Below are 17,341 nucleotides of genomic sequence, written 5' to 3'. Positions count from 1 at the left end.
AAGAGAGGAGGTTAAACATGAAATATATGAGGTTGCTACTGATATATTGTTTTACAGCAAACTTTTTTATTTTACAAGTAAAAAGATTATACTAAAAACTTTGTTTTATACAAATACCAGTGACAAAATCATATATTGTCATTACCAAGTATTATATACTCTACATAACTATTTGTGCTGTGCTTTTATATACATGGCACAGCAGAAGGTTGCTTCACACCAGCCATCACCACAAGCACGTGAATAATGTCTTGTGCTCCAACAGTATGATAGCTATCACATCACCAGCAGATAGGAGTTTTCCACTCCATTATAATTTTATGGAACCACCATCTGATATGCAGTCCATCATTGACAGAAACGTCATTAGTTATTAGGTGGTGCATGACTGTGGCTGATAGTCAGTAAATATTTATTCATTGACTGATCTAGGCCATATAATTTGATTTGGGGGGTCATATATACAGAACGCAGATTCAGAGCCAGACTAACAATTTTCCAAAATGTCAATTCCTTATAGCATAATAGAGGACACTTCCCTGTTAGCTTCATAAGCCTACCATATTCAAATGTGAGAGTTATGATCCTCAGGTCAGCTTTTGGCCTTGCTAACATTGTGAAATAGGAATCTCGGACTATCTTTGGCCAAGAATATTGTTGCGTGGCAATTTGTATATACTAATCTATAGCTCAAGAAATAATGACCACATTTCCTTAGGCAAGATGCAGTTTTCAAGGATCAGAGTTGATCCATAAGCAGTACTCTCCACAGTCTTTCACTTCTCATCTTCCATGCTGTGAGAAGAGTTTATGCCTATCAGGAGGCCAGGTAGAGTTCTTAACATCATGTATTCTTTTGTGGTTTGAAGATCCTTTCTTTTCTTGGGTGATTCTTTCCTAATACTTGATCCTTAGATTTCAACCTCTTTATCTTTGAAGGCCAATATCCTGAGTTGCCCATTTTCTTGATTTGATTGCTGCTTCTGTCTCCTCTACTGAGTTCCCTTATTGTGTGGGAAAATATTTTTAGCCATGGTGTAGATTGCTGTGAATATGGCCAACAGAATCTAAGAAGTCTTTGAGATCCCACTGTGAATGACACTTACTCTTTCCTGCTCAGATTCCTATGTCCAGGGCTGTACTATAAGGAGCTCCTTTAGCAGAGGTCTCAGCATATACAGGACCTTGGGCCTGAAGGTGGACAGTAATGTGTTCTACAAGATTTCAGGTCATGCTCTGCTGGTGGGTGAGTAAAACAAGCTTGTTTAATTTTAGAATTCTTGAGTAGGATGCACAGTTTTCCACAAGGAATTCTCTTAAAACATTGAATTCCCAATTTATAAAAAAACATTTAGCTTTCTTATTAAGTTTAATTATTACTGATTGGCTTCCTAAACTTTTATCAATGGGAAACTGATCTTTCAATTTCAGATGAAACTATCAACTATATAATGGGAGGTATTAAAATTTTACTGCCAGAAATTTTAAAATTCTAAGTCAGATGAATATGTCCATGTACAATTTCACAGATTGTCAAACTTGAATATTGGCCAAGGATTTAAAAAATCTTAAATTCTCTTCTTAAATGTTCCTATGACTTGCTGGAGAAGTTCACAGTCACCCTGTTTCCATTATTGTCTCCTAAAGTTCATTGCAAAACCTAGAATTATTATCCTTAGAAATCTCAATTTGGAGTAAGGAGGGTAGGGAAAAGAGAGGTACTAGGGGGGAACAAAACTAGCCAAATTATAGTGGTATATTGTGTGCATATACAAATATATAACAATAAATCCCTCTATTAGATATAAATTATAATGTACATACAACTATAAAAATCTCAAATTGGATTATATCATCCCTCTTTTTAAAACCCTTTAAGAGTTTCTTATTGTTGTTAGAATATAACAGGAAAGTTATAATCTGGTTTAAAAGGGCTTTTTAGTGATTATTGCCTGGTAATCTCTGTAAACTTGTCTTGCTATTTTTTTTCTCCTTCTGCACCCTAATGAGGCTGATCTATTTTATTTTATTCTTTCAAAAGATCACACTTCCTTCTGCCTCAGGGCCTTTGGACAAGTTATTCCCTTTGCTCATGCCACACTTTTATCTGGTGCAAGATCCTCCCCCATCAAACCCCCAAGTTAAGTGCTTCTGTTTAAGCTCTTTAAACACCAATCAACAGTCACCAATTTAAAATTATATGTCATATTTGTGACCATCTGATGAATGTCATTTTACTACCAGATTCCATGAGGACATTGTACTTAGTATAACCACTAGTGCATTGTAGGTCCATCAGTTGAAAGAAATGTATGAATTAATGAGCAAAAGAGTCTAGTTGTATCAGAATAAAAAAGCAAATCAGAGATTTTCACTGAAAGTTAGATTAAACTGTATTTGTTAAATAGTGTCTTGTATTTAACTCTGTGATATGATCAATGGGAAAATGTATGTAACATTTAAGAACAGCTGTTGAGATGAAAGCTGTAAAGGTTCTAATCCTGAGAGAGAAACTGTTTAGTGAGGAAATATGGATCTTATAAACTTGCTTTAAAACAAACTCCAGCTCTAAAAGGCACAGAGCTAAGGATATTGGAGATGCTTAGGTGCAGGAAAAATCTTTTGTTTATATAAAGGGAGTCCAAGAGAAGACAAACTAACCAACATTGGATTTCTTTATTTTTATTTTTGTCTGTGTAAAAGGAAGGGTGACACCTTCAGCAGAAATTCAGGAAGAGATCCCAGTGATATGTAACGGACATTAATCAGGCAATAAAGCAAGCCCCCAGGAGGAATTCTCCTTGGATATTATGAATTATAGGCTCTTGACATCTAGTGTATCACAATGAGGGAATTAAAGTATTTGTTTGTTAACACATTCTATATAAAGTACTCTATGTCATTGCAAGTTTGCAAACCAAGACCTTTGAAATGACATGGACAGGGTTCTGTTGAGCTGTTCCCTGTTGATATGGCTTAAGTGATGAATCTTTCTCTACGTGTCATGACCCAGGCATATTCCTCTGTTCTCTTCCTCTCTATCTCATTGGGTTTGAGGGTCCCTGGTACCATCCTGTTTGCTCCTCCAGGACATGCCAGATCCTTCAGAGAGGAGGGGACCTGTGGATTGTTGGTGGTCAATTTGAATATCTAGGGCTGAGACTGTACTGACACAGGTTGTGTAGCATTTGACAATAGAGACAGTAAGTCTCCAAAGTAGTGAAATAGAAGACAAATTACTCTGCTTTTCTTTTTACTTAAAGTAAACTTCTGATCCATAATACTCTAGAACTAACATGTTCACACGATTTATATTTCTTTATGTGGTTTATAGATAAAAACATAAAAATAAAATTAAAACAACCAATACCCCAAGTGAAAATAGGTTGCAGTGTCTCATGTTTTCCTGAGTGGCATCAAATATGCTGAATTGATATGGTCTTTTGTTCTCAGGGACATACATGGTGATGAGCTATATCTCCTGGAAAGCCATTCCTGGAAGAAAAAATGGTAAATATATAAATTGATTTTAAGTCTGTTATAAATCTATTACAGTCCATTTTCAATTGTTATATATTTTATACAGAGACCTGATGGCAAAATGTTAGATGTCTCCAATTTATTCAGCATACTAAATGTTTTCTAAAGATGTATCTATATTTATATCTACAAATAGACACATATCTACATATAGAGTACATTTTGTGGACTCTGATATTATTAGTAGAATCCAGTGTTGAGCTGTGCAAATTTTGATTGTGTTTGTGAATTCCCTGGGTTTGATTTATCTTTTTTGAAATTAGACTGGTCAGAACAGGGAAATATGATAAGAAACAATGTGATCATCAGTGTTTCTGGTGCTGAAGGCCTCTCCAGTCCTGAAATGTTGACACCATCTGGCATCTATATCCGTAGTCCCACCAATGTTATAGAGGTAAGAGCCTCCTCTCCCCCTGGAGGGTTAGAGCTAAGGGCACACAATTTAACTCCAAAAGCTCACTAGAGTAGCAACATATGATTTGAAACATTTGCTTGCTCTACATTAATATCAAGAAATTAATTTATGGTTGTATTTGTTAGACAACACTTCAGAATAAATTTAATCATTTTCTCAGGGCTCCTATAAAGAACTCTTTGGAGCAATATTTATATGGAACATAACAATGGAGTTATTGATTATTTTCTAGACATTCAGATTAACGCAAAGCATATGATCTCTCTGAATTATCCACTGTGAATGCTGATTTTTATCTCTCTTGATTCCAATACCAATTGCTTCCAATACCAACAGGTTTACTATTTTGCTATGTTAAATGTGACCATATTGTTGCCTTTTAAGCTTGTACAAAATTGAATAAGGAGGTGTATGAGATCATGTCAGATTTCAGGAGGATGAAGTAATCAACTTGCTTTTTTTTTTAACCCCACTTATTTGGTGCAAATAAACATTAATTTCTCTTGGCAACTTTTTAACAACTTTATAACATTACCGTGTACAGTTTAATCATAGAAACTGTGAGTGAGGGATTGCCTCAGAATAGTGGAAGACCACTTAATTTCTTCCTTCCCAGTGACTTTGTCCCCTCCACAGTCTATGCAAGGGGGCAGGGCCATGGTATTCCAGGACACTGCTCTGAGCATCTTCTGTGCCATGACAATTCTGCCAAGCTTCTGAGGAACTCTGAGGATGAGCATGTTTCTCACCAAGCATCTGTTTTTAATTACCTTCAGCTGAATAACTCTGATAAAAGTTGTGGTTTCCCGTTCAGTCCTCCTTAGACTCTTAATTGTGCTTATTCCAAGCACAGCATTTACACACCATTTTAGGCGCCTAATGGGGGTGGCTAATATGCCAGGGAGGAAAGGAGGCAGAACTGCATGCATTGTAAGAAACCAAACTCTAGACAAATTGCATTTAACTTGTTGGTCACTACAAGGCTTGTTGCACAGCAAGCTTGGGGTCTAAAGAACCATGTATTCATGTACTTTCTTGACTACATTGAAATGCCTAGAGGAGGGAAACCCTTGAGATTGCCCAGCTCATCTTTCAGAGTGAGGCTGAGATGTCCTTGCCTCACTGTGTAGGAAGTACACTTTCTCCCAGGCAGGTCTCTTGGCCACTACTGATAGGAAGAAGTATCAAGCTGCCTATAGTTGCTGTGAGCCAGAGAACCATCTGAATAGCTGGTGGGTCTCCTAAGCCTTTGTAGACTGACCTATAGAATGATCCCCTGTGGAAAAACTGGAGGGGAGGGAACGGAGGGAGTGAGATAGGTCAAATTATGTTATGTACATGTATGAATATGGCACAATGACTCTCACTATTATGTATAATTATAATGTGCCAATTAAAAAAATTAAAAGAATTGAGTTCACAATAAGCTATTTGTTTCTCATGCAGACGACTAAGGAGGACTGAATGGGTAAGCACAACTTTTATCAGGGGTTATTCAGCTGAAAGTTACTCAGCTGAGAAAAGTAAAGAATCAAATCTAAAATTTGAAAATCATTTTGATGATTGAGAAATAGAAGTTTAACCAGTGACAGCATTTAGATCCTGTTGGACTCATCTGTCAGTATTAAATCTTGCCAAGTCCAGCCCAATTTTTCAGCCAGGTTGCTGGCTTTCTAATATGCTGTATCTTCTGTGTTCTATTGTCTGGACTGTGCCATCAATGAAGACAAGGGTGATAACTGGGCATGAAAGAACGAACAAGGCTTGTCGTCGGAGCAAATGCCCATTTATTGAGGAACAGCTCTGCATATTTATAGAGCCAGGGGTGGTTTGACAATTGTCATGGGGTGCTTTTTGATTAGAGGGTAAGGATCAGGTGAGCCAGCAGGACTAGTCTGATTGGTGGTTAGGAACAGGTGAGCCAGCAGGGCTCTGATTGGTGGGTAAGGATCATGTGAGCCAGCAGGGTTATGATTGGTGGGTAAGGATCATGTGAGCCAGCATGGCTCTGATTGGTGGATAAGGATCATGTGAGCTAGCAGGGCTCTGATTAGTGGGTAAGGATCATGTGAGCTAGCAGGGCTCTGATTGGTGGGTAAGGATCATGTGAGCCAGCAGGGCTCACCATTGGATGGCTCTTCTTGGGGGATGGGGAAGTTAGTCTTTGGAGCGTGGGCGACTCCCAACAGGGCATAAATATAAAAGCATAAGAATTATAAGCTTCATTGGACCTTGAGGGTCATTGAAGGTCATTTCAGTTATTGAGCAAGTGATAAATTAGTGTTTGTTGAGGGTTTCTTTTCTGGATGATACACAAAGTACTCTGAAGAATATATTCTAGAAATGTAGTTTTATTGCAAAGGGGTATGAGACAACAATGATAGTAATATGTATATGTGTGTTTGTGTGTATATATCTGTAGTGTGTGGAACAGAAAGAGGAGCTATTTCATGGGTAGTGGTTTTCGTTTAGCTATGTGACTGGTTCAGGTCCAAATTGCCCCTTGAGAGAATGTATATAAGCCTGTGTATCAGTGGATTAGTATGTTTAATTCAGACTGTCTTCGTTATTTTAAACTTTAAATTTTTGAAATAACTTCAAACTTAGAAAAATTGCAAAAATATAAGAGAGTTTCTATATGCCCATCACCTAGTTTCCACCAGTGATAGCGTAACCACCACCTGGTCATGGAACAATATCAAAACCAGCACATTACACTGGTATGATACTGTGAACTAAACAAAAGCCTTTATTTAGACATCAAGAAGGTGGCCTAGGCTTTGTGTCTTGGCAGCATTCCCAGGAGCCTAAACTTTCTCTCTCCATGTGCATGAGTCTTCCCTTGAAATCTCTGACCTGACAGGCAGGAGAAGAGAACTTAAGTCTATGCAATAGTTTGTGGATTTATATTATTCCTCAGTTGTCCTGACCCAGAGCCTTGGACCTTTCTCTCAGCCACAGTGTAAGGAATTCACTCTGGCTTCTAGTCAGCCACCTTTACAGTTTACTCAGTAACCTTCTACTCTGCAGGGTACAAAGGAATTTCAAGTGCAGTATCTCCATTTAGTTTACACATCTACAGATGGTCTGCTGTGTCCCTTGCAGGCTGCAACTTCTCCAGCTTCAGTTTCTCTGAAAAGCAAATTCTGAGTCCTGCACCTTTTGACCCGTGAGAACTCAGGTGCTATATCCTGTTGGAGTCTCCCAGGGCCTTGTGGGAGTCCTTTGTACACTCCTTCATAGGCCTTTGAGGTGCTTTCTAGAAAAAGGTGGCAGTTCTTCCACACATTGCTGTGGTTTCTTGGCAAACTTCATGCCAAGTCTGTCTTCCCTCAGCACTGGTGTCTGTGGCTCCTTTCACAAGCATTGCTTGTATCTGTCCAGAGGCTCCGTCTTGCTGGAAGATGTAACCTATGGGAAACTGTCCCCATCTTCTCAGGCTGGACAGTCTTTGCTTTCAGATACAAGGGACAGCTCATGTCCAGAGCATCAGAGTCTCCCATGTTTATGTAGGTGTTGGAAATTTTCTCTGAGCAGACTCCTGTTTAGGAGAGTCTGTGGGAAAATCCTGAAGAAGAGCCCTTTGGAGACACCATTTAATTTGAGGGGAATTTGTTCTGGTTTGTGAATCAATTTTGTAAGGAATTCTGTGTTTAAAGGCCCAACTTCAGTTCTCTGGCTCTCTCCACTCAATAGCTAATGCATATTTAAGAGCTGCCTGAAGGGTTAACTCACTTTTTTCTTGTGACTATAGATGCACACCTCAAGGAGCTGGCTTACTTGGGCAGTTAATTTCTCTCTGGAATTTCTCTTGCTTGAATGTCCATAATACATTGACTTCCGCAAAGAATTGATTTCCACACAAAATTCCCTGCTTGCCTTAAACCCTTCCCCACAAGCCGTTGGCTGCCTGCATAAATATGTGGTTTCCTCATGAATCGTTTGTAGCATACCCAATTGGAATTGAGAGTAAAAGGGCTGGAAAGAAATGTGATCTGACTGTCGATGTGCTTCTTTTATGAGAAAAGTGAGACTTATCGACTGATAGAGGACCACAGTTGCAATCTCCTGCCGACCTGACAATGCACCTGGAAAGTGTTTATATGTGATCACGCAAATATTCCATAAACGCTAATGGCATTAGGGCAGATGAGTCAACAAATCCAGCCATTAGCTAAAAATGCATGCTTTCTGAGCACTGGTGCTGGCATTGGTGATGAAAAGAGTTATAAGCCATAGACTATATTTTTGAAATGTTGAAAACTTTCCCCTTTTCATAAAGTCTTGGTAATGAACTGTCATTTCATTGGTAATGAAGTAGAAGTGTGTATCCAAGTGAGATCATCAATTTTAGCCTTCAGGGTAAGTTCTCATTGTATGCTTTCAGAAAAGGTGGGTTTAAAAAAACCTCTCTCTCTGGCCTGAGGATCACAGGTGTGGGTCTTGGTGTGATCACTTGTGTGATAGGGAGCTGGACACTATGCACAGGTTTTCTTGAAGGTGGGGATTCACAATTACTCTGAAGGGAAAGATTTTAGCAGTTAATCATGACTGGGAAAAGGAGCTATGGCATTTCTTGTGTATTGATGAGGATCAAAGATATATACTGGGCATTTATATTTGCCCATTCAGAGACAAAGACTCTTCATGGGCTTGAGACTCATTAGTGCATACTCTGTTTTGTGCATAGAGAAGAATTGAGATAACTGATTTAATATTACTAAATGTACTTTTGACATGCATAAGGCCAGATTTGATTGCTTAAAAACATATGGATACCCACTTCATTAGGACTATTTTTTTAAGAGAGAGAGAGAGAGAGAGAGAGAGAGAGAGAGAGAGAGAGAGATATTTTTTTTTTGATATTTATTTTTTAGTTTTCGGCGGACACATCTTTGTTTGTATGTGGTGCTGAGGTTCGAACCTGGGCCGCATGCATGCCAGGCGAGCGCGCTACCGCTTGAGCCACATCCCCAGCCCAAGTACTATTTTTAAAGCATTGACTTTATAACTGATAATATCTTCATGCTTAAGTTGGAAATATGGAATTCCATCAAAATTTAGAGATGGGCTACTGGAAAATAGGTATGGATTATTTTCATGGATCCAGTGTAGACTGAAGACTACAGTTTCTCGGCTCTGGCAGTGCTGATATTTGGTCCAGGTGATCCTTTGAGATGGATGCTGTCCTCTGTGCTGCACTATCTTTGATTTCTACTTACTGCAGATAGCACTTTCCTCTACCTTCTGAGTTGTAACAATCAAAAATGTCTCCAGAGAGTTCCAAATGCTCTCTGAGGAATGAAATTATCTTTGGTTGACAAGTCCTGCAATAAACTAAGATCAATGAAGGCTTAGAGAGGACCCTGGATCCCTGAAGTCATGTTAGCATCTTGAATAGTAATTCAACTGAATATCATTGATATCCAAAATCCACTTTTGCTGAGTACCACATGGTGATACCTGTGACAAGCACTGTAAATGACGTCTGGAAGATGGAGAAGTGCTCAGAATCAAAATATTGAAGTGCAGTGGAGAATGGGTCAATTAGTCCACAGAGGGGAAAAAAAACCAACTATTCTGCAACTGAGTAAAAACCATAAAGAATGGCTGTCTTTTTACTAATACCCAGGATAGGAGAACTTCCGGGGCCCACAGTGAACAACAAGCACAAGTTCAGTAACAGCATGATGGCTGCATTGACGTGAGCTGGTTCCCCTCACCTGGCCGCCTGCTCATCTGACTTCCAGCCTCAGGGTGAGCTCTGGTTCTGCTTCATATTCCACCAGAGCCTGAAGCCCTCCTGGGATTGGGATGTTAGTCCCTCCTGACAGGAGTCAGGGAACTGAAAAGTACTGGTTTAGAAATAGTGCATGTTATTTAGAAATAGTGCATTGTTGGATGTTGCATACATGTAATCCCAGCTGCTGAAGACACTGAGTAAGGAAGATCACAGATTTGAGGCCTGCTTGTTAACCTGAGGGAGACACTGTCTTAAAAAAAAAAAAAATGGCTGGTGATGCAACTCAGAGATAGATTGCTTGCCCTGCATTTTGGAGGCCTGGGATTCAATCCCCAGAATCCTGACCCAAATGGAAAAAAAAATGTAAAAAATCCTATTTCAGATTTTTTCCCCACGGGGGCTGTGCTTGGCTATGTGTACATGTGTGTATGTGTATGTGTCCCTTGTGGAATGTGTGACACATCCAGAGAGGAGCAGGGTCTTCAAGCTCCCCTTCTGTCAAGGATGCTGCTACATCGTGGCTGCCAGTGGGTCACTCAGGGTCAAAGATATACCTTTAGTAAGACCTAAAGTTATTATTTCCTTTATGTGTTAAAGTCAATAAAATATTACTTAAAGGGAATGAGGATGTTATGGAGAAGGAGAGTTCTGGAATCCCAGCATAATGTGCATCAAAATGTCACATCTATTCCTAGCCTACCTTTGGGAAATGTCACACATCTTTTCCCTCAAGTCTCTCTCTGCACTCTGACCTAACCATGTTTCTTTTCTATGTGATGAGGGTGGAAGGGATTTTATATTGTCTGGATTTTGGGTGTGGAAAGAGAAACTCCTTAGCTAAATTTGACCTGAAAAGCATTCTATAATTTTGGAGGAATCTGTATTTATATAGCAATATCACTTACCCTAGTTCTGTTTACCAGGTAACCTTGTGTCTGAAGGGCTAGACTACTGTCTTTATGGTGAGAATAGATACACACCTCAAAGAATTGACTTACTTGTACAGTTCATTTGTGTTCTGTTAATGCCCACAAAACCACCAATTTTTGCAGAGAACATGTTTCATATGCTGTGCTCATGATTGGAAGGCCACAGCAAATGCCCCTTCCTCCCAGCCTGGTCACCAGACTCTGCTTTCTGCTCTGCTGTGTATATTTTACCCTACTGTTTGGCATTCTGTTTCCCTGATGTCAGGGAGAAGAAAGAGAGGATAGGCTCTTCTGAATTGCACAGAAGTGTTGTTTACAGATCTACTCTAGACCACTGTTTCTATCATTTCCCAGTTTGACTTGGAGTTGGCTTTGGCAATTATTTACTCTCTGACCTTGGGAAAGTTACCCAGCATTCCTGAGTGTGGGTTTCTTTTCTGTTACACTTGTAATCATAATACATACCTCACAGAATTGTGAAAATCAATGAGACACTTGAATCTGGCAACTGGACTAAAATGGCTTCTCTATAAATCTTTGTTTAAGGTGAGTACTATCATTATACTTTGTAATAACTTCTTTTAGAAAATATAAAAATACGTCTAAGGAAAAGAATCAAATTGAACTTACACAGAACTGGACATTATTTTTGCTTAGGGTCTAGTAACAGATTCCTACCCTGATTTTCTAGGTTTCTTTCCTCCTTCAGTTTTCAGCAGTGATTTCTATTTGTAGTGAGTTTCCAAAGCAACTCATGGCAAAATCACCAAGAAGTGATCTTTTCCAGTGTCTCTCTCCTCTTTGAACATCTTCTAGGATGAGTAACTACACAGTACATTGTTGCTCTCTCAGTCATCTCTAGGAAAGTCATTTTCAAAATGGGGTCAAAGATCACATACATCACAACCATCAGAGCATCTTGTGATCAAGAGGGCACCTGTGTCCCCATCTCTTCATCATGCTGCCATCTGCTAAACTGGAATGTTGCGTGGTAGGGCCTAGAAATCTGTCTCTTGCATACCCTCACGTTAGGGTTCCCAGAGAAAATACAGCATACCTGGCCAAATTTAAATTACAGATATGCAACAAACAAGTTTTTAGTATATGCATCTTCTGTAACATGATTAGAATATACTTATATTCCAATTTATGGATATTTAAATAATATGGAATTCAAATTTCTCTGGAAATTCAGTGTTTTGTTTTGTTTTGTTATGGGGGATTTAACCTAGTGGGGCTTACCCAATGGGCCACATCCCCAGACTTTTTTTTTTTTTTTGTATTTTATTTAGAGACAGAGTCTTGCTGAGTTGCTAAGTGCCTTGCCATGATGCTGAGGCTGGTTTGAATTTGCAAATTCTCCTGCCTCAGCCTCTCAAGTTGCTGGGATTACAGATGTGTGCTACCATGCCCAGCTAAATTCTGTTTTTGTTTGCTAAATCTGACAACTTTATACTACTATACATTAAAGTTTAAGAAGTGGTTCTAGCCTGGCACAGTGGCACATGCCTGTAATCCCAGTGGCTCTGGAGGCTGAGGCAGGAGGATCCAAAGTTCACAGTCAGTCTCAGCAACTTAGCAAGGTCCTAAGCAACTTAGCAAGACCCTGTCTCAAAATAAAAAAGTAAAAGAGCTTGGATGTGACTCAGTGGTTCAGCACCCCAGGATTCAATCCCCAGTACCAACCAACAAACAAAAAACCAAAGTGGTTTTAGGAGGATGTGCATAGTGTAGATGCCACTGAGCCCAGCACAGAGGCAGGAGTTGCATAGAAGTGTTGTTTACAGAATGGTGTTTAATGCCTTGCTGGGTCAATGGTGTTACAATTCTTCCTTATCCCCATTTTTCTTTTCCGTGTCCTGATCTGTTTTCAGGATGAGTGTTCCAAGCCCTGCACTGTGTGCTGTTGAGACTGAGTTACTTACAGGGAGGACACCCTGGGTGCTCTTTGCCCCATACCACCCCAACTATGTCAAACCTCGATAAGGTCAAAACCATGTGGGAGCCTCTGAGACTCACTGTATTAGGGTGGAACAAGTGTAGCCTGCAACAGGCTGAGCAAGCTGTTATTAACTTGGATTCCCTCACTAGACATGAACGTCTTGGCCTCAGACAAGCTCTCAGGCTGGAGGCACATATGTGTACAGTGACATAGGAAGCAGTCCAGCAATTCCATCGATAGCCTTCATTCTTCCCACCCACAGTGTCACCCTAGTGCAGTAGTCTGATGGGGTCCCTGATTTTAATCAGAGTTCTGTCTCCCTGATGTTGGGGAGAAGAGAGAGAGGATAGAATCTTCTGAGATGTGAGCATCTGCCACTGGCGGGGCTCAGAAGCAATTCAGGAAAGGGTCAATAGAAACGTCCATGGAATAGCCAACATGCCAGTTATTTTAGTGCTTGGAGTTTAGAGGTTGAAAATTCAAAAGTCTACAGGGTTTAGGCAAAAGCATCATAAGTATATAAAATCAGAAGGGTGGGGAGTACAGAAAGATAATCCATGGCCAAGAAGGTGGGTCCTTCTTATCTCCAGCTAATCCTGGACCACCCCACAAGAATTTGGATTCAGAAAAGCTAAAAGTCTGAATTTTTATATTGTCTCCTAATTTTAAAATGTTGGAAATAAAATAAAAATTTTTGGAAACATTGGATAAACTAAGTAAAATACATCTGTGTACACCATCAAACCCTTTAGAAAGTCGATTTTCTTAGCTATCTTACACGGTATTACATAGCTACAAACATGTTATAGAAACTTCTTAGAATTTATAAAAATAATCTCATATGTTTAGTTTGTGCAAAATTAGATTCCCAAACTCAATGGTCCAATAGAGAATTTAGATTTTATATGAAAATATAAAAGACACTAAATTATTTTGATAGTAAATCCTTTAAAGAAATATTAAGATGATTTAATAATTTAAGCAGCACAAGAGGGCATTGAGGAGATTTGGCTTGTACTTGAACTCCGCCACTATGTCTCAAACTCAAGCATGGCTAACTCAATCATTTGGCCTTCTGCTCAGAGCCAAACCATTGACTGTGTATCTTTGTGTATATCATAGAGGAGAGGCTCAGATTAAGTGTCGCATGTAACCCTCTCACTGTGCAAATTTAAAAGGTAGACAATAAAAGATGCTAGTTCTTGAAGTGTGCAAATTATGGTCTAGGTGAGCTGCCTGGAGGAAAGGGAGTGAAAAAGATTTTGATCCTGAGGGAGAAAAATAAATCCACAAGAGTTTCAGCATGTTAACACAAAGTGTATAAAAATGTAGAATCATTGCAAATAAAGAGTTTTTTCTTTTTCAGCAACTTCAACATATGTGGAATATATTTCAGTTTAAAAAATTATTCATGATTTCTGTAGGGAAACAGAGTGTGTGCTGCTGGTTATGGATACTTTTTTCATCTTGTGACCAGCCAAACATCGCAAGCTCCGCTCCTGTCATTCACTCGGAACATTGCACATTCTTGTACAAGGTAACTTTGGGAAAATTCAAATGTGAAATGCTTGTGACTTAGCATTTTTTCTTTGGGACATTCACACGAGGGGAAAACTTTTGACATTTTCATTTGATATTTGGTGATGCTGAAACTGGAGTTTTGAGATGAGACTATATTCCCTGCTTCTGTTGGTGGATGTTGTTTATGCAGGCCATAGGCTTCACCAACTGCTTTCTGGGTTTTTTTTTTCTCACAAATTTGAAGAATACAATCCATGTGCAATAACAGAAGAGAAGAGTGAATGGAGAAGGATTTACTTAGTTAAGAAAATAAGAGAGAGCACTCCCACGATAGAGGGGAGATTGATAGCAGAAAACCCCTGTTGGTGTGCTAGCCTGAGGGCCTGTATGATTTTTGATTATGATCATTGACCAAAATTTATGTTAAACAGGCATTGAAAAAGCACCAAAGCATTGGTCAAAATTTCTATGTTAAACAGATGCTAGAAAAGTGTTAAGGCTCTTGGCTTGGTTCTTTAGTCTTTGAGTTTTAATCCTTCAGTAACATCCCTCTGGGTTCATCCCCACCTTCCATTTTCCCTCTGGGACAAAGGGGTTGACTAGAATGTTCCCAACATTTTAGTTAGTTTCATAAGTAAAGTCTCATGGTCTTTACTTACGAAAAAGACTTTGATGGGGACCATTACCCGGGTTGCTTGACCATTACATATTCTTATTTAATGCTACCAATTTATTTTTTTAATCACATTATTGAAGCATGATTGGTGTACAAAAAGCTGTGTATATGTAGTGTGTACAACTTGATAAATTTGGAGAGAAGTATACACCCATGAAACCAATGTCAAATCTATACTACAAGCATATTCATTACCACTAACAGTGTTATGTAACCTCATCCAGCATAGCATCCTCTAGGTTTATCTACATTGCCACAAATAGGGGGATTCTTTTCTCTGTAAAAGCCAAATAATATTTCACTGTCAGAATTTTCCACATTTTCTTCATTTATTCATCTGTTGATGAATACTTATAGTACATGCTTGTCTTAGCTACTGTAATTGTGTAAGCATTTTGGATCATGAAAATTTGGTGGTGAGGGGAAAGAAGAAGTCACTTGAGAAGGCAGCAGGTCAGACTGTACCTGTTGTACCTGGAGAGAATTCTATAGACAGAGCACTTAAACTTCCAAGAGATTGAAGCAACTGGCAATGCAAAGATCTTAGGAAGCTGCTGAGTCTGACTCAGGACCCCAAAGGAGAAAATAGTCTTAGAGAAGAGGCTGGGCTCGTGACTTGCTCCTTTTATTTATTTATTTATTTATTTATTTATTTATTTATTTATTTATTTTTTTTATTTTTTTAAAGAGAGAGTGAGAGAGGAGAGAGAGAATTTTTAATATTTATTTTTTAGTACTTGGCGGACACAACATCTTTGTTGGTATGTGGTGCTGAGGATCGAACCCGGGCCGCACGCATGCAAGGCGAGCACGCTACCGCTTGAGCCACATCCCCAGCCCCATACTTGCTCCTTTTAAAAGAAGAAACTTGTTCAGTCTTTGTTATGTAGACAGAAAGGCCTTCTAAGAGCAAGGACTTGGGAAACAGGTCGGGGAGAGAATTTGAGAAACGTGAAAAATGCTGTCTTCAGAATCAGATTCTGATTCAAATTCCTTAACTCTATTCCCAGTAGATTCACTATTTTTTTTTTTAAGTCAGATACATTATTTGTAAAATAGGTACAAATCTGCATTGAAAGTTCAGTGTGAGGGGTTGGGCTTGTGGCTCAGTGGTAGAGTGTTTTCCCAGCACATGTGAGACACTGGGTTTGATCCTCAGCATGGCATAAAAATAAATAAAGGTATTGTGTCCACCTACGACTAAAAAATTTTTTTAAAAAGAAAGTTTGGTATGAAAATTAGAAATGATTTATGTGATACACTGAGGAGAGCACCTGAAATGTAATAGCAACTTGATACTTGATAGCTATAAATTATGAAAATACTTTTAGTAATGTAACTATGATGTTAAATGATAAGATGATTAGAATAAGGATTATGAACAATTGCTAAGCAATGTTGAGGTGCCAGTTGAGGCTGGGAGCAGTACATACTGTTGAAATTATCATTATGACCGTGAAGATTTTATCCAGCAGCTCTGGGCAGTTCGGGAATGTGAGGGAAGAAAGTATCCCTACCCAGAGTACAGTGATGGTCAGGCATTCCAGAAAGAACAAAAGGTGAAAGGATTACAAAGGCCAGTATCCACTCACCTAAGAAGGGTGAATTCAGAGGGGTTGATAGAATAACAAGGAACCTGTAGGCTGCGTTTTGTTAAGATGCAGGTCCCAGAGGGCAACAGATCGGAAAGGCTGAGGGATGAGCAGTGACAGAGAGGAGGGTCACAGGCTTAGTGACCTCCACTGTCTCATATTTACTACTTTTATGTCTGATGAGGGATTCATATTCAGAATATATAAGGCAAATGCTTCAATAGCAAAAATAGGGGCGGGGGCAATAGAACTAAATTGACATTTTTTTTCCCAAAGAAATCATGCAAGTGACCAAGAAATATATGAAACAAAAAATTCTTAAAATCACCAATCATCAGAGAAAGGCAAATCAAAATCACAGTGTGATAAAACACTTCATAGTTGTTAGAAGAGAGATAATCAGAAAGACAAAAGGTAAGTATTGGGCAGGATGTGGAGAAAGAGAAAAGCTTGTACAGTATTGATGGGAATAAAATGTATGGATAAACAGGCTGAGGAGCTCTCAAAAAATTAAAAATGGAACTACCACATGATCCATCAATTTCGCTACTGTGTATGTATCAAAAAAATGAAATCAGTCTGTTGAAGAGACATCTGTACTCTCATGTTCATTTTAGCACTATTTGTAATAACAAAGAAATAGAATTCATGTGTCTATCAAGTGATGAATAAGGAAAATGTGGTACACATACACAGAGGAATATTTTAAGCTCTAATAAAATGTCAAATATTGTCATTTGTGACAATATGAATGAAGCTGGAAGACATTATGTTGAGTGAAATAAACCAGACTCTGAAAGACAAGGACCCCAGGATATTACTTATGTGTGGATTCTAAAAAGTTTATCTCATTTAAATTGAGAGTTGAACAGAGGTTAGCAGAGTCTAAGGAAAGCAAGAGGGAGAAGGATCAAGTACCAAGTTACAGTCAGGAGAAATAAGTTGTGGTGTTCTGTTACACAGCAGGCTTGGCTGTGTTGTAG

The 17,341-nt window shown here is 38.9% G+C and overlaps 1 protein-coding gene across 1 annotated transcript in view; it reads left to right on the top strand.

Annotated features, from left to right (window-relative positions):
* The window catches only part of PKHD1 (PKHD1 ciliary IPT domain containing fibrocystin/polyductin), a gene marked incomplete at its 5' end in the record, with an annotated part of 435,617 nt that overhangs the window by 165,000 nt on the left and 253,276 nt on the right, over nt 1-17,341 (top strand). Inside the window, 4 exons of the mRNA XM_081295270.1 lie at nt 1,121-1,246; nt 3,454-3,510; nt 3,804-3,934; nt 13,994-14,106. Coding sequence (XP_081151396.1) covers nt 1,121-1,246; nt 3,454-3,510; nt 3,804-3,934; nt 13,994-14,106 — 427 coding nt within the window. The remainder of the gene's footprint in view (nt 1-1,120; nt 1,247-3,453; nt 3,511-3,803; nt 3,935-13,993; nt 14,107-17,341) is intronic.

This window comes from Spermophilus citellus (genome assembly GCF_964194105.1).
Source record: "Spermophilus citellus genome assembly, chromosome: 5".
Classification (NCBI taxonomy): domain Eukaryota; kingdom Metazoa; phylum Chordata; class Mammalia; order Rodentia; family Sciuridae; genus Spermophilus; species Spermophilus citellus.
This window is presented reverse-complemented; position numbering and strand designations above follow the sequence as displayed.